This window comes from Petaurus breviceps, unplaced genomic scaffold, assembly GCF_028583685.1.
Source record: "Petaurus breviceps papuanus isolate PSGF00001 unplaced genomic scaffold, PetGlider_PUasm1.0 90823, whole genome shotgun sequence".
Taxonomy (NCBI): Eukaryota; Metazoa; Chordata; class Mammalia; order Diprotodontia; family Petauridae; genus Petaurus; species Petaurus breviceps.
In genome coordinates, this window is record NW_027187352.1 from 1845840 (window position 1) to 1864434 (window position 18595).

The 18595-nt window shown below is 42.4% G+C and overlaps 1 protein-coding gene across 1 annotated transcript in view; it reads left to right on the forward strand.

The window, feature by feature from the left end:
* The window catches only part of P2RY2 (purinergic receptor P2Y2), a 56098-nt gene extending 41655 nt beyond the window's left edge, over positions 1-14443 (forward strand). The window contains exon 2 of the mRNA XM_069070810.1: positions 9998-14443. Within this exon, the coding sequence (XP_068926911.1) occupies positions 10002-11075 (1074 nt within the window). The 5' untranslated portion in view covers positions 9998-10001 and the 3' untranslated portion in view covers positions 11076-14443. The remainder of the gene's footprint in view (positions 1-9997) is intronic.
* The last annotated feature ends 4152 nt before the right edge of the window (positions 14444-18595 follow it).

An 18595-nucleotide genomic window follows, 5' to 3' on the forward strand; every position in this document is an offset into this window, starting at 1 on the left:
AGGAAGGAAGGAAGGAAGGAAGGAAGGAAGGAAGGAAGGAAGGAAGGAAGGAAGGAAGGAAGGGAAGGAAGGAAGGAAGGAAGGAAGGAAAGAAGGAAGGAAGGGAAGGAAGGAAGGAAGGAAGGAAAGAAGGAAGGAAGGAAGGAAGGAAGGAAGGAAGGAAGGAAGGAATAGAGCGCCAGACCTGGAGTCAGGAAGACTACTCTTTCCAAGTTCAAATCCTGCCTCAGATACTTACTAGCTGTGTGACTCTGGATAACTCAACCTCATTTCCCTCAGTTTCCTCATTTATAAATGAGCTAGAGAAGGAAATGGCAAGCCACTCCAGTATCTTTGCCAAGAAAATTCCAAATGGGGTCACAGAGTTGGATACAACTGAAAATGATTGAACAAGTGGAAGAGATACTGTTCAAAGTACAGGATGCCGTGCCTAAACTTGGAAATGGTGGAATGATTAGAACCAAAGCCTATTTGTTAATGGTCTAATGCTATTGTAGAGGTTGGTCTCCAGGTCTATGGCCCAGAGATCTGTCCTGAGCTCTTTACCATTTCATGTTGTTCATATGACTTGGATGGGTAGATAGATGGTCTGCTAATGAATTATGCAGATGATGCAAAGCTGAAAGGGGCAACAAAGATATTTTGTGACAGAGGGAAGATTCAAAAGCTTGCCTACAGGCCACAACTTTAGTCATGGATAAACCAAAATTAGTCATGGATAAATTCTAGAATTAAACAACAGCAACAACAAACACAGCAGGGAAGGCTTAACTAAATGGTTCTTGATCTGACAAAGAGCTGGGGGTTTCAGTGTACTACATGTCTGATAGCAATCGATAGTGAAATATGGCAGTGAATATGGCTAATGTGACCTTGGGCTAAATTAGAGGCTGTGTAGCATCCAAAATGAGGAAGGAGAGAGTCCCAGAGTGCCAGCGTACTTTGCCTTGGTTGTATTCTGGTTCATATTTTCATTTCCAAAATTTAGAACTGGAAGGGACCTCAGAAGCCATTAATTATAAGGACCTGGTTGTGTTCAGGTTGGAATGCCACATTTCAGAAAAGACATTGATAAGCTGAACAACTTCTAAAGGAGGATGACCAGCATGGTGATGGCTTTGAGGCCATGTCTAATAATATGATGACAATAACTAGCACTTGTATAATGCTTGAAGGTTTGCAAAGGGTTTTCCATGTTATCTCATTTAATCCTTACAACGATGATTCTGACGAAGGTACTATTATTTTACAGATGAGGAAACTGAGTCTCAGAGGCTTGCCCAAGGGCCCACAGCCAGTAAGTGTTTGCGACAGGATTTGAATTCAGGAATCCAAATCTAGCAGTCCATGGGAGGAGCAGTTGAAGAACAGGAGATGTTTATCCAGAAGGATGAGGGAGAGGCAGGAGAGCTGTGTTTAAGTATTTGAAAGGCTGCTTTATGGCCTGATTAGACTTAGTCTGCTTGGCCCCAGAATGAAGAGCAGTGGGTGAAAACAATAGAAAAGACAAGTTTGGCTCCATGTAAGGATGCAAGGTTCCTCCAAATAGAGTGAGAGATGGTGGATTCCCCTTCCTTGGAGATCTTTGGATAGAGCCTGGATGGCAATTTGATGGGAAGGTTAAACAGGGATTTTTGTTCAGGTATGGGTGGGACTAGGTGGCCCCTGAGGACCCTTCCCACTCTGAGCTCTTCTGTAATCCCCTCCCAATAACACTCCTGGGAGGGAGCTAATATAAGGATTGTTATCCCAATTTACAAATGCCATCAGCTTATCAGGCTGGGGTTGCATCTGAACCAGTAGAACATAGATCAATCAGCATTTATTGGTGTGTTAGAAATAGCCCCTCAGAACTACATACGGCCTCTGTTGTTTGAAAATAGATTCCCCAACTAGTCTATTTCATCTGCTCCTTAAAATAGAGTTATGAGGTAGTTAAGGATTATTACACCCACTCGACAGATGGAGATGCTGAGACCCAAAGAGGGTAAGTGATTCATCAAAAGTGCCATGGGATGGCAGAGTGGAGCTGGGAGTCAGGAGACACGATCTTCATTCTCAGCACTGACACAACTTGCTTTGTGACTTTGTACAAGTCACTTTCCCTCTTTGGGCCTCTGTTTATCATTCGAGGGGTGGCCTAGACTAGACAGTATTGAAGATATTTGTCAAGGTCTGATGAGGGGTGATTCTTGAGTCTCCATAAGTGGAGGGACATAAGAAGGACAATTTTTCTTGATTGATGGGAGCAGATGCAGTCTGTCTCTGTGTCTCCATTCCCCTAACCCCCAGTGGTCTGCACCTAATAGGAAATATTTGTTGATTCAATGAATGAAGGACTGGTATAGTTGGTGGCTTGGACTAGAAGAGTATTGGCCTCTTCAGTCTCTGTGTGGGAAGTGCCCTGCTGGCTCATCTTTCCTACCATCTGTTTCTCCTCTCTTCTTCTACCATCAGAGGCTATAGGGATGCTCTCACCCACTCAGCTGACCATCTCCACCTCCCACACCTTGCAACTTGGTCATAGGATTTTCAAAAAGAAACATATTTGGTAACAGAACATCCATTTCCCTGGGTTATATTTTTGCTGACAAAGGAGGGACTGGAGGAATTCAGAGCCATGGGAAATGGTGGGGAAGTAGGGGAGCCAAGTGGTTAGACCCATGATCTTGTCTTTATTGGCTCTGAGCTCTAACTAGAGAGTAATTGGCCCAGGCAGTGATTTACTTAATAGAAACCTAGTGGTCTGAGGGGGTAGATAGAATATTGAACTCTTAAATTCTTAAACACCTGAAGCTAGGGAGTACAGTGGATAGAGCACTGGCCTGGAGTTAGGAAGATCTGAGTTCAGATCTGACCTTGGACTTTTCCTAGCTGTGTAACCCCGGGCAAGTCACTTGCCTGGTTTCCTCATCTGTAAAATGAGCTGGAGAAGGAAATGGCAAATCACTCCAGTATCTTTGCCAAGAAAACCCAACTGGGGTCATGGAGAGACTGAACAATAGCAACTAACTCTTGAAAGAGAACATGAGCATTAATGAGGGCCTTGGAGAATATCCAGTTCGGGAATTCCTTTTTTTTTTTTTTTAAGTAATTTTTTAAAACTTTAAACTTAAATACAAAATGAGAAAAGGAAAAAAAAAAAGACATTGCAATGTCCACAGCAGACCATAAGGGAGGATTTAACATAAAACAGTAAATTTTCAGGAATTCTTAATCTGGGATTCAGAGACCTCCAGGAGTTCATGGATAGATTCCAGGGGGGTTGTAAACATAGATAGGGAAAAATTTTGTCTTTATTTCAATATCCTTGTTTCCTTTGTATTTTCTTTTGTGCATTTAAACACATGATTCTTAGTAGTCCCTAGGTTTCCCCAGACTGTCAGAGGGGTCCATGGTACTAAGGATGTTAAGTATCCCTCATCTGTTCCAACCTCTTTTTACAGAGGAAAGAAGTGAAACTGTTTGGGACAGCGGGAAGGTCCCTGTATTTAGAGTTGGAGGATCTGGGTTCAAGTCTTGGCTGTGCTGTTTACTAACCATGTGAGCTGAGGCAAGCTTGCCCTTTTTTTCCTTTTTGGTGGACCTCAGTTTTGTGTTTTATGATATAATCTTAAGGTTCCAGAGGTAGCTGGATAGAGAGCTAGGCCTAGAATTAGAAGACTTGAGCCTCAAATACTTAATAGCTGTTTAACTGTGGGCAAGTTATTTAAAAAACAAAACAAAAAACTCCCTTTGCCTCAGTTTCCTCAGGTGTAAAAATGGGCATAGTACCTGTCTCACGGGGTTGTTGCAAGTATCAGATGAGATATTTATAAAAAGCATCAGTACAGTGCCTAGGACATATTAGGCGCTATATAGAAATACTTTCTCCCTTCTCACTCACCACCCTGTTATAAGATGAAACCCAGAGAGAGTAAGACACTTCCTTAAGGTTACTCAGGAAGTTAGTGACAGAGCCAGAACTAGACCAGGGCCCAGGTCTGTGGCCTTGTTGACCACAGACCATCTAGGCCAGGGGTTCTTGATCCTTTTTGTGTCATGGACCCCTTAGGCAGGCTGGTGAAGCCAATGGGGGGGTACCTTTTCTCCAGATCATATGTTTAAATGCATAAAATAAAATTCATAGGATGACAAAAGAAAAGCAATTATATTGAAATACAGTCATCAAAATATTTTTTGAAAACCAAGCTTGTGGACCCCAGGTTAAGAACTCCTCCTCTAGCCTGTCAAAGCTGGGAGGACTCTCCCTCCCTCTATGAATTTCTTCTTCAGGCTAAAAATCTGCAGTTCCTCCAACCAGTTCTTATATTGACTTGGGGGGTGGGGGTGGTGTCTGAGGTCCTTTGCCATCCTGGTCAAGGGCATCTGGACACTTAGCAGCTTAACACTGCCTGGGCTGCTCAATCTGCCCAGGAAGCATGAATTGAATTAGTTTAATTCAGTAAACATTTATTAAGCAACTAACAGGTATCAGCTATTAGACTAAGTGCTAAAATACAAAGGTAACAATGAAATGATTCTTGTCCTTACCTACTTTCTAGGGGGAGGAATAACATGTACACAACTAAGTCAATACCAAATACATGCACATTAAATACAAAATATTTAGGCAGAGGCACCAGTAATAACTGCCCAAGCACCAAAAAAGATCACTTGGGGAGGTCACAGCTGTGAGAATGGAAGCAGCTGGGGGGTTCAGCAGATATAGAGCTGGGCCAGGAGTCAGGACGACCTGAGTTTGAATTCCAGCTCAGGCCCTTACTGGCTGGGTGACCTTGGGCAAGTCACAGCAAAAGGGGATAATAGTGCCTACTTCCCAGGTTGTTGTGAGGATCTAATGAGATAATATTTGTAAAAGTGCATGCTACATTGTAGGTGCTGTATAAATGCTTATTCTCTCCCCTCTGCTAAATGAAGTCAGGGATTCCAAGAACTGGAGATGAGGGAGAGCATTTCTGGTTGGGGGTGGAGTGGGGGTGGGGTGGGGCAGCCTGGGCAAAGGCACAAGATGGAGTGTACTTAGGGAACAGTAGTTGGGTCAGTTTGGCTGGAATGTAGAGCGTGGGTAGGTGAAGGAGTAATAGCCAGTAATGTCAGGACTAATCAATCTGGATAGATAGGTCCATGTCCTACGCAGGCCTTTATAGACAAAACAGAGGAATTTGTATGTTATCTTTGAATGCAACAATGAAGAGGCCTAGAGGCTTTTGAGCAAAGGAATAACATGATTAGATCTGTGCTTTAAGAATACCACTTTGAGCAGCTATTATAGCTGTATATGAATGCCAGCAATGATGGTGAAGATGATGGTGATGATGACGAAATAAAGAGATAATAGTAACATATTATTATTTCCATGATAGGGCATTTCATGCCGAATGACCTCAATTTTATTAATAAAATAAGAGGTGAGAGGGGCAGCTAGGTGTCTCAGTGAGTAGAGCACCGGCTCTGGAGTCAGGAGGACCTGAGTTCAAATCCCACCTCAGACACTTAACACTTACTAGCTGTGTCACCTTGGGCAAGTCACTTAACCCCAATTGCCCTGCCTTCCCCCCTCCAAAAAAAAAAAGAGGTGAGGTCCTCAGCAAAGAGGGTGAAAATAGGAGTGTGTTTAGGAAGCTAGAGAAAAGGAGGTTTGGAAGAACATTTGTTAGAGGGAATAAGTTAATCAGTTAGGAGGCAAGGGATTATAGAATAGAGAATGCACAGTTGGATTGGTTAACTATGAGCTCAAGATTGGGAATATAGGAGAGTGAAGTTGGAGCAGGGTTAATGACCTGAGAAAGTACCAAAGAATACTGAAAAGATACAATAATCATCTGGGGTGTGTGTATGTGGGTGTGTGTGTGGGGGTGTATGTGAATCTTGATTCAACCTACTGAAACCAAAATTTTTGACTTTTTTTTTAACTTTGAAAATAACTACTATAATGAACAAAGTTATTCCTGAAGAAGAGATATAAGGATTGAACCCTCTCCTTTCTCTGTAGAGGGCAGAAGCTCCTGGTACTAGAGAACATCATACATATGTTCTAAGACTCAGCTGATATGCTGGTTAGTTTTGTTGAACTAATTTATTCTCTCTTATTCTTTATTATAAATAGTTTTCTGGTTGGGGCAACATTAGGAAATGTAGGTGACAGTAAAAAAAAAAATAGCAATAAACATCATTTTTTAAATAGGAAAAATAAATGCCAAGTTGAATATAAAACTCCAGAATAATATAACAGATACATCTCAAATTTTCTCCCTTCTCATCTCCTCCTCTGGCCTCCATGGTTTCCTTCAAGTCCCAGTCTCTTCAAGTCAATCTCACCTTCTATAGGAAGCCTTTCATGATCCCCCTTAATTCTAGTACTTTGTTTTTGTTCATTATCTCCAACTTATCTTGTATATGTAGCTTTGTTTTTTAATTTTGGAGGGGGGAAGGCAAGGCAATTGGGGTTAAGTGATTTGCCCAAGGTCACACAGCTAGTAAATGTGTCAGGTGTTTGAGTCCAATTTGAACTCAGGTCCTCCTGACTCCTTGGCTGGTGCTCTATTCACTGTGCCACCTAGCTGCCCCATATGTAGCTTTCTGGTACATAATTGTTTGCATGTTGTTCCCCCATTAGATCATGATTTCTTTGAGAGACTTTCCTTTGTCTTTCTTTGTAACTCTAGAGCTTAGCACAATGCCTGGTGTGAAAGTAAGTGTTTAACAAATGTTTATTGACTGAATGATTCAGAGGTTCCCAAAGTGGGTGATACTGCCTCCTGGGGGCCACTGGAAAGAGGGGGGGCAGTAGTAACCTCAGAAGCAATTGGTGGGTGTTGAATAAAAATAAGGGGGCTGTTGAAGCATAAGGGAAGAAGAGAAGATCATTTTGAAAAACTGTTTGTACGTGTTCCATCTGTTGTATGACAGAGTTAAAGTCATAACGATTACGTTATTTTCCAAATAAACACACAAAAATACAAGTTGTTACCCATCAGTGTTCAAGTCCCCTGACAGTTCTTAACAAGCAAGTGTTGGCAGGCAATGTTGGGAAGTCCAGCATGTATTGCCAGGAATATGTACATGTAATGACTTGTTTACAATATGATACTATATGGTTACAAGACTCAATATTGTGTCATCAAAATGTCATTGCTGGGGGGGAACCCCATGAATTTACAATAAATTATTAAATTTAAGATGTCATTTAAAAATTGTTTTTTTGAAATGACACAAATTAAAAAAACAACAACAGATTTTCAGATCTTTTGATTTAACTTCCAAGATCAGGTTTTAGGGTTTTGTTAATTGTTTTATTCTGAGTTTAAAAGCTCTTTAGATTGAGTATACACCCAGTAATCATTTAAGAGGACTTTTGTTGCTTTTAAAATCTTTATTGCACTTTGGTCATCATGAGAAAGTTTAGAATTCCTTCTTCTTCCAAGAGTGCTAAGATGGAATTCTATTGTGTTCCTACTCCTGATATCTAGACACAGTCTAATTTATCCAGGGTACAGAACCATTGTTGAATAGGCGATCCTATCTAAGCCTGTATTGCTTCATGCATCCTTTCATGCAAAAGCAATACATAGAATTTATCCTTTAGAATGTAGAAAGCATCCGATGAGTTCCAATATGATTTATTCAAACAAGCTGTTAACAGAAAAAATGGGAATTGGTTAAAACCAAACATATTGGTAGAGACTATGACCATTTCTTATAGTTTAACTGCTATAAAGCAATGGCTACAATGAAGTCAAAAGGATTCAAAAACCACCTCATCCAGGAAACACTCAATCTCTTTGCCAGTCTGGGAGACGTGAAAGCCAAAGTCAAAGGTATAGAACACAAAATGGAGGAGAGTGGTGGAAGATTTTAAGTAGTACAAGACCCAAAACAGCAAAATGAGTGGAAGGGAAAATGAAAATACCTTTTGGCATAAATCTGTACTAAACCAGAGCACACCAAGAACATTTTTAGATGGAACTGGAAGGACATAAAGAGGTATGAATAAAATAGATTTGCTAGTATTTCTCTAGTTTTTTATAGTATTTTATTTTTTCCCCAGTTACTTGTCAAGAAAATTTTTAGCATTCATTTTTACAAGATTTTGAATTCCAGTTTCTCCCTCCCTTCTTCTAAAAATGGTAGGCACTTTGATAGAGTTTTACATGTACTATCATGTAAAAAAAATTGTCCATATTAATCACAGTTGTGAAAGAAAAAGGAAATTTAAAAAACCCATGAGAAAGAATAAAATAAGTGAAAAAATATGCTTTGATATACATTCAGAGTCCATCAGTTCTTTATCTGTATATGAATAGCATTTTCCTTTGTGAGTCCTTTTCACTTGTCCTGGATCATTGGTTTGCTGAGAAAAACTGCGTCATTCATAGTTGATCATTACACAATGTTGCAGATACTGTGTACAATGTTTTCCTGGTTCTGCTCATTTCACTTTACATCAGTTCATACAAGTCCCAGATTTTCTGAAATCTGCCTCTTTATCTTTCCTTATTGCACGATAGTATTCCATTACATTCATATACGACAGTTTGTTCAGCCATTCCCCAGTTGATGGGCATCCTCTCAATATTCAATATTTTGCCACCACAAAAAGGGTTGCTATAAATATTTTTGCACATGTAGATCCTTTTCCCTTTTTTGGTGATCTCTTTGAATTACACACAATGAGTTTTTAATGTAGGCTCTTTCTAAATTTAGAGGTTTTCTTTTAAATTTGTGGCTTCTTCCTCCCACTCTTCAGTGGTACTGGGAGGATGGTAAGAGTCTTTAAGAAAAAAGCACTTGTAAAAATTATTTAAATTTTTACTGAGGGAGTAGATAGTTGTGGATAGACCCTATTAATCAATGATCAAAAGCATTTATTAAGTACCTACTGTATCCCAGGCACTTATACTAGGTTCTGGGCATAGAAAGTGAAGCAGTCCCTTCTCTCAGGGAGGAAAGATATAAGCATTTATTAAGCACCTATTATGTACCAGGTACTGTCCTCAGTACTATACAAATGTTATCTTATTTATTCCTCACAACAATCTTGAGAGGTAGATGCTATTGTTAGCCCCATTTTACAGTTGAGGGAACTGAGGTAGATAGAGGTTAAGTGACTGGCCCATGATCACATAGTGTCTGAGGTTGGATTGGAACTCAGGCTTTCCTGACCCAGGCCCAGCCCTCTATCCACTGCACCACCCAACTTCTGTGATGGTAAGAGGGAGAGAAAGAATTCTAGATGTGATATAGCAATGCAAGTCAGCAGGACTTGGGAACTGATTCACTGTGAGAGGTAAGAGAGTGGAGGAGAGGGATGAACCGGGAGAACTCCAAAGCAGATCTTAAGCAATACATTTTACATGCCAGAAAAATTAGGCCCAGGGGTGAAGTGACTTACTCATAGCTATATAGCTGGTCAGCAATAGACCTAGGATTCACTGAAGAAGAAGCCTTAAAGATAAAAGGATGATGACGAAGATGGGAGGGGCCTTAAAGTCCAACACCCACTTTTTATAGAGACCATTGAAACTCTGAAGGAATGACCAGTTTGCCCAGGGGCAGTAAGCAGTTGAACTGGAATTTGAACCCAGTCATTAGCAAAATCTATTCTAGCTCAAATCCTGTGCTTTTACTGCTATGGCAGGTTGCTTCCTGGTATTTGAACTCAGGACTTCTGATTTAAAGCTCAGCCTTGCAGAAAAGGGCTTTAAGATCCTGGCTCTGTAACTACCTATGTAACCTTGTGCAAGTTTCTTAACTTCCCTAGGCCTTAGTTTCCTTATCTGCAAAATGAGAGGGTTGTGTTTGATAATCTCTGAGGTTCTAAATCTAGCTTCTAGTTCCATAATCTATTAGATAATCAATGATTGGATAATCAATTGAATAGACAATAATTAATTTTTGAATGGCAGGTCATGGGGAGGGAAGGTTTGGGGTCGACTCTCCCAGCATGAACCTGTGATGGGGATGGTTCTTGATAATCTCTTACCTGTCATTTCAGGGCTATGGAGAGTGCCACCAACCCCTCGAACCTAAGTGCTAACGGCTCTCTGGGTGTGTATGAGCAGGGCTACAAGTGCAAGTTTGATGAAGACTTTAAGTACGTGCTGCTGCCTGTGTCCTATGGTGTGGTTTGTGTGCTAGGCCTGTGTCTCAATGCCCTGGCCCTCTACGTTTTCCTCTGCCGGATTAAGACATGGAACTCCACCACCACCTTTATGTTCAACCTTGCCATATCTGACACGCTCTACGTCATCTCCTTGCCCCTCCTCATCTACTACTATTCCCACGGTGACCACTGGCCCTTTAGCACAACCCTCTGCAAGCTGGTCCGATTCCTCTTCTATACCAACCTCTATGGCAGCATCCTCTTCCTGCTATGCATCAGCGTTCACCGCTTCCTGGGCATCTGCTACCCTCTACAATCCCTGCGTTGGGGCAACGTGCGCTATGCTCGACGAGTGGCCGCCATTGTGTGGATCGTCGTGATTGGCTGTCAGTCGCCCGTGCTATACTTTGTCACCACCAGCAGCCGACCTGAGGGCATCACTTGCCATGATACGTCATCCCGTGACTTGTTTGACAACTTTGTGGCGTACAGCTCGGCCATCCTTGTGTTGCTCTTCATTGGGCCTTTCCTCATCATCCTGGTATGTTACACGCTGATGGTACGGCAGCTTCTGCGGCCCACCACGGGGCAGGCCCGTCTTTCTCGGTCTAAGCGCAAGTCTCTGAGGATGATTATTCTGGTCTTGGTGGTGTTTTCTCTATGCTTCCTCCCCTTCCACGTCACCCGTACACTCTACTACGCCTTTCGATCTCTGGATTTGGGCTGTCGGCCCCTCAATGCTATCAACATAGCATATAAAGTCACTCGCCCACTCGCCAGTGCCAACAGCTTCCTGGACCCTGTGCTCTACTTCCTGGCTGGCCAGCGGTTTGTCAGGTTTGCCCGCCATGTTCTGCCACCACCAGTAGCTAGCAACAAGATGGTGCTTCAAAATCCCAGTACCCTGGACAGTGGGCGGACTGGAAGCACCCCAAGCAACAGCGAGGACCACAAGGATATTCAACTTTAGGGCCAGAATGACTCATGCATCTTAGTCCTAAGCCCTGCATGTCCCCCATACTCCATCTGGGTGAGAATGGGGGGCAGCCAAGAGAAGGGCTATGGGCTGTTTAGGCACAAAGGATGTGGAAGTGTCCATTAGACAGAGCAGGGTTTGTCCTTGGAGGGCAACCACAGGAAGGTGAGAGGGAGGTGGACATTTGACACCACCACAAGCATGGCTCCAGGATAGACCCATGACTGACTGGATTGGACATCCAGAGTTAGTGTCAGAAAGTAGAGAGGCTACTGACTGGGAGACAGGCACCCTGGGCTCTACCACTGCCTGGATGGATGAACTGGGACAGACCACTGCATCCCCTGTCAGCCTCCGTTTGCTCTGACTGAAAAGCAACCTGTTAGCATATTTAAGGCTGGTGAAAGATGGGGAAAAGTCCTTCTATATTTAAAACATTAAATGACTCTGGATGTTTAGGGGAAGATTTGGGGTGGGAGGGAGAAATACTCATTGCCTTCAAAAATCTAAAGAGCAGTCACTTGGGAAAAGGATTAGTCTCCAGTCTTCTGTGCCTCAGAAGGTAGATAGGAGTTATGTAAAGGCAAATTTAGGTCCTAAAAAAGACCTAATAATAATTTCTTATGACTAGAGCGGTCTCAAAGTGCAATGTACTGTCTGAGGACAGGGAATTCCCTCTCACTGCAGAGCTTTAGAGAAAGGCTAGATGCACACTTGTGTGGGGTAATGTAGAAGGGATTCTTGCCCAGGGACAGGTGGCACTAAGTGCCCTTTCAGGACCTTTCTGGCTTCAAGGAATCTGTGATGGTGTTGGACTCAATGATCTCTCAGGCCCCTTCCAGTTCTGGTTTCATGCTTCCATACCTCCCTTTTCATGCTTCCCTTCCTCATGGATAATAAACCCATGTTTTTTCTCCTTTTAAAATTCAGGCACATGGGACAAACCAGAAGTAAATTCTAGAGCCAAAGGCTAACATTTTCCCCTCCCAAGCCCTGGGAACATGAGCATGCCTTAAAGTAGCACAGAGCCCTTGGACTGACTTGACCTCATGGGTCTGTCTGGTTGGGGGAGAAAATAGTCAATGGGAAGCTTGGTCCCATTTTATAGGGGGAGAGGCTTAAAAGCAGAGGCTTAAGAGAAAATAGAGAATGTCAGAGCTAGAAGTCTCCTTCAAATGTAAAATATTAAAGCTGGAAAGGATTTTAGAATTAAAAAATCAAATCCACCAAAAATTTAAGCACCTATGTTCAAGGTCCTGGGCTCAGTATTATCAATACAAAAATAGGAGCAAAGGAACTTTCCAGACTTTATACTCTAGGAACTTAGAGGTTCCTAGGCTGGGTGGGGTGGAGTGGGGTGGGTGGTAGAAGTGGATTAGAGCAGGTCGGAGAAGGCAACCCTTATCTTCATCATGGAGGTGAGTCTTAAAGTAAGAGGATCACAACATATAACATCAGAGCTATCATGGACCTTAGAACAAAGTCCTGAAGCTGGAAGGGACCTTAGAGGCCAGCAGTTCAACCCTGATTTCACAGATAGGGAAAACTGAGGCCCAGAGAAGAAAAGCAAATTTCCCAAGGTCACACAAGGGTGTGGCAGAAACAGGATTAGGGCAGAAGACTCCTGACTCTCAGTCCAAGTTATTAGAGCCATTCTAGGTCTGCTCCTCTCCTCTTACCCCTCTCCCCTCCCCAGCCTTGGGCACTTATCCTGGAATTTAAAGTGCCACTTTCTTCTCCTGCTTCACCTCCCCCTATCCTCAGTTCCATAAAAGACCCAAACAAGTCTGAGAGACCCTTTGTATTTAGGGGTTTCCCACCAAGACAACACCTGCTTGTCTTGTTCCCTGCTCTTGCTGTCTGCCTATGAGGGAGGGGGAAGGGAAAGTCTAGCAGCCTTCAGGAGTGTGTGGGGAGGGGCACAGGAAATTGGGGACCTGGGAGGGATGAATTTGTATATGTTCCTGCAGACTAACTCATAATTTATAAAGAGTGAATGACTTTGGAGTCACTGATGTGTCTGTTTATTTGGGGATACCTGAGTAGTGCCCCCAACAAAGGTTCAACATTCCCAATTACTTTCCATCTCCCCCACCTGCCTTCCCAGTGTTTCCTTTTTCTCCTAAAAACAATGCTACCATCTCCCTCCAAGAGGTTTAATTTGGGCAACTTCCCAGCCCTCCTGAATCGACTTCCAAGGGTCAATTCCAAAGTCTATCAAGCAGGGATGTAGGGGTGTGTTACTTCTATCCTTCAAGGACCCAAAGCCTCATCCATGTGAGCATTCCCTTTCCCTCCTTGATAAATGTCATTGTGAGTTGCTATGACCAGTAGAATCCATCTTGTGGAAGCTAACTATGACATTTAGCTAGGTATGACCTCAGACCAAACATGCTGCTTCTCATACCATCCTTACAGACTAAAGATCCAGTATGGTAGGCTCTGCCTGAGCTGGTGGGGTAAATGTCAATCAACTCACCCATAAAACAGCAGCAGAGAGCAAAATAGAAACCAAAATCCAACAATATGTTGTTTACAAGAAATACTTGAAACAGAAGGATGCAGTTAACATAAGGGACTGAAACAGAATCTATTATGCTTCAGCTGAAGTAAAAAAAAGTCAGGAGTATAGCAATCACAATCTCAGACAAAGCAAAAACAAAAACAGACCTAATCAAAAGAGATAAGTAGGGAAATTACATTTTGTGAAAAGGTACCAAAGACAATGAAGTAATATCAATACTAAACACATACATAGTAAATGGCATGGCATCAAAATTCTTTTTATTTATTTATTTTTGGCTGCTTTTTGGAGGGGGGAAGGCAGGGCAATTGGGGTTAAGTGACTTTCCCAAGGTCACACGGCTAGTAAGTGTTAAGTGTCCGAGGCTAGATTTGAACTCAGGTCCTCCTGACTTCAGGGCCCGTGCTCTATTCACTGTACCACCTAGCTGCTCCCAGCATCCAAATTCTTAAAGGAAAAGTTAAATGAGTTACAGAAGAAAGCCGATAATAAAACCATACTAGTGAGGGATTTCAACTTATCCCTCTCAGAACTACATAAATACATAAAACTAATAAGAAAGAAGTTAAGGAGATGAATAGAATTTTAGAAAATTTAGATATGATAGACCACCAGAGAAAACTGTATGGAAGTAGAAAGAAGTATACCTTTTTCTCAGCTACATGTGGCACCCTTACAAAAATTAACTGTGTTATTAGGGCATAAAACCCTCATAAACAAATGCAGAAAAACAGGAATATTAAACGTACTTTTTGCATATGATAATGCAATAAAACAATGCAATATTGCCATAGATTTTCATATTTATAATAATGCTATAAAAATTTATGCATAATGCAATAAAAATTACATTCAATAAAAAACCTTGGAAGTACATATTAGAAATTAATTGGAACCTAGAGGGGATGCGATATTGAGGAGCATCTACTTCATTATGTGGCCTTCACTTCACCTCCCTGGGTCTTAATTTCCTCTTCTATAAAAAGTGGGGAGGTTGGCCTAGAAGACACAGTGAACTTGAAATCTGGGATTTCTGTGCTGGGAGAAGACATTGGAATAGGACTCATGAAAATGACCTCTTCTCTCCCCCTCCTATAGTAGTTTACAAAGTACAGTCATCTCAACAACCTTGTGAGGTAAGTAAGCAATCAAGCAACAAGCATTTATTAGGCACCTACTAAGCACCAGACACTATGCTAGACTCTGGGATATAAAAATAAAAAGAAATAGTCCCTGACCTAAAGGAACTTATATTCTATCCTAGAAAACAGGTAAATCTGCTATTTGTAGTGATGGAAATATTCATTTTACTTAAAAGGAAACTGAAGACCAGAAGAGGAGATTGATTTTCCCAAGGTCACACAACAAGTGACCTGTGACAGCTCTAGGTCAGTATATAACTGGAAGAGCCAGGGTTCAAGCCTAGGTCTTCTAACTCCAAATTCAGTATTCAATCTACAACACAGCTGAGTAAATAAAGGCTTGGACAATCCATGAAACCACACCAGTCATGCAATGACAGACCGAGCCTGTTAACACTAAGAGAGCAGGAGATAGTTATGGACAAACAGAGCAACTGGGTGTATTATGTTGCTTCTTTTTAGAGAGGAGGCATTGATTAAACAGTGTCAGGATCCAAAAGGATCTCAAAAGATTAGGACATTGGGTCAAACCTAGTAAGATAGAATGCAAGAGACAAAAAAGTAAAGTCTTAAATTTTGGTTCAAAAAATCAACTTATGTAAGAGATGAGAAAGATATGATTGAAGAATATCTTGATGTTCTTAATGGACAGCAAGCTCAGTATGAATCAAATGAGTGATAAGGAAGCTGAAAAAGCTCATGAGGTCTTAGTCTACATTGAGAGGGGTGCAGTGTCTGGCAGGGTGGTGATAGAACTACATCTAGAATATTATTGTTAGTTTGCATTTTGCTACATTCTAGGAAGACAGAGTACCCAAGGGAGGAAGAGTAAGAATGATAAAGGGCCTCTAAAGCATGCCATATAATAGGTTAGGCAATTAGGTGGCTCAGTGGATAGAGTGCTGGGCCTGAAATCAGGAAGTATCGAATTCAAATCTAGTCTTGAACACTTAGTAGCTGTGTGACCCTGGGTAAGTCACTTCATCCTGTTTGCCTCAGTTTCCTCATCTGTAAAAATGAGCTGGAGAAGAAAATAGCAAACTACTCCAGTATTTTTGCCAAGGAAAATGGGATCACAAAGAGTTGGACTTGACTGAAACAACTGAATAACAATAATTGTTTAAAAATGTTTAGCCTGGAGAAGCCTTGGGGGAGATCCATAGCTATCTTTAAGTGTTTAAAGGGATGTCACATATTTGGGGGAGGGAAATATTAGTCTTCTTCTGCTTTGCCTCAGAAGGCAGGACAAGGAGAAACTGGAAGTATGAGTGTGGGGAGGAGGGGAGATTTAGGATAGATGTAAGGTAAAAACTAATCATTAGTCACTGAAGTGGAATGGGAAACTTCTGGAAGTAGTAGGTTTCCCCCTTGCTGTAAGTCTCCAAAGATAGATGCAGACACATGGCTCTCTTCCTCCAGTGGTCTCCATTCTCAGACATCAAGGGAAGAATGAGCATGTCTGACCCTTGTCAGATATGTTGTGGAGGCAAGTCTTGTGCAGATATGAATTGGATCAGATGGCCTCCCAGGTCCCCTTCCATCCTGAGATTCTATAGTTTGAGGAGAATGATGAAAAAGTAGCCACCCCAGGAGCTGGAATGACTCCGATGCTGGTGAGTGGTAGCTTGGTAGTTCTCTGATTTCCATTCTTTCTGTCTGTTACTCACAAGGCTATATGAACTTTTGTGGAAGTTATGCACCACTGAGTCCAGGCCTAGGGAAGGTGATTCTGCTAGAGATTTCTGAAGAAAATGGAGACCATTGGAATAAGGGATTCCTGTGACTGTGACTGCCTATGGGCAGAGGGAAGAAGTCAGGTCTCAGGAGCTCCCAGACCTCTCACCTGACTATTCCCAAAGGAAAGACGCAGAAAATCCTGTGTAGAAGGCCTGACACAGATTCATCCCAGTGAAGGACTGTGGGTGCAGATTTTGGGTTGCTTAGCACCAGACCCTGAATGGAAAAATATTCATGACAGAGAAGAAACACAAAGCCATAGTGGGAACCCTGTAGCTTTGCTACAAAGAGGTTGCTGTTGTTGAAATAGGACTGGATTGGAACCCAAGGTACTGGATTGGAATCCCAGACCCACCACCTACTATCTGGGTGACAGTGGGCAAGCTATTTGACCTAGAAGCCTAAATTTTTCATCTGCAAAATGGAAATATTGGCACTCCCCATGTCATTAGTCTGTTGTGAGGAAAACACTTTGCAGACATGACTATTATCATCTGAGGCAACCCATTCCACTTTCAGACTTTCCTGGGAAGTTTTTCCCTATATCTAGAAGAAATCTAGAGGAAGAGCTGCCTGTAGGATCCATTTCAGGATTTTGAGCTCCACCTGGTGGCCCAGATTTTTCCCCAGGCCTGGTAGACTTCAGGCCCTGCATATCCCATCTGTCCTCTTCCCACGGATGAAATCTGATACATGCCCCTTGCCATTGGTATGGCTAAGTGACTGTATTCCATGATTCTGACATTTCATGTTTCTGTCCTAAGGTCTCTTACAGCTCATTCTGTGTTCTAAAGCCTCTCGCATCTCTGAGAGTCTGTGTACCAAGGTCTTTCCCTGATAATCTGTTCTAAGGTCACTCCCTACCCTTATAGTCTATGTTCTAAGGTTCCTCTCTGTTCTAAGGGCCTTCCCAGCTCTGACATTCTGTGTTCCAAAGTCAATTCCAATGTCGCCATACTACGTTCTAAGGTCTCTGTCTCTAGTATTTTGTGTTCTAAGACCCCTTCTAACTCTGACATTCTAAAGTTCCTTCTTTTCTGGTAGTCTTTCTTCTAAGATTTCTTTCCCAGATAGTCTTGTTCTAAGGCATTTTCTAACACTGTCATTCCATGTTCGAAGGTCCCTCCCAGTTATGACATTCTATACCCTAATGTCACTTCCATCACTGATATACTATCTTCTAAGGTCTCTTATCTCATATTCCATGCTCTGAGACCCCTTCCAAAGCCTGACATTACATGGTCTAAGGTTCCAGCTCTTAACATTCTTGATTCTTTCTACTACAGCTTCTCAGCTGACCAGCAGAACAATAGCCCCAGCTCCTCAAAGCAGGTTTCTGTATGGGTTCAATCCAAACACCAGGCCTGTGCCCTTGGGAAAGGCTGCCTGGGGATGGATATTTTTAGCTCCCTCCCAAGCTCTGTGCCTCCTGCTCAGACAGGAAATCTGGGCCCAATCCCCCACCCTTTCCATAGTCCAGTCCAGGAAACACCACAGCCCCAGGCCAGGTGGCTGCTTCTTTGGGATCCCCCTCCCTGGTCCCCAAATCCCTTTGGGCCTTAAGAAAGTCACTCCTCATTCTCAACCTCTGCTCTATTTCTAGGCACAAATAGACTTTCCACTCTAATTAGAAACAATGGCTACCCTTTGTTGGGGTGTGGCAGGGAGGGGAGGCATTGAGACCCCACCTGAATCCAAAATATCTGTCCCTTGCAGGCCAGTCTTGGCCCAGGTATCCAAAAATCTCTCCCGGGGGTAGTCCACAAAAGCTAGGGCCTCTGGGAAAGGGCATGAGTGTTTACTAGCAAAGCAGGGAAGACTGTGGGGAGGAGCGTAGAGGTTCTCTCAGAGTCACAGACTCACAGAATGTTCCAGTTGGAAAGTACTTGGAATATAAAATGTCAGTTTGAAAAGAGACTTTAGAACAAAGGGGACAGAATGTGAGAGCTGGAAGTGATTTTAAAACACAATGGCAGAGCTAAAAGGAACTTTACAATATACAATGTCAAAATAGGAGGGGTCCATAGAGACCACCTCACCTAGTAGAAGAGGAAACTGAGGCTGGAGGGGCAGGGACTTGCCTAAGATCACAGTCAATTCTCTCAACTCCC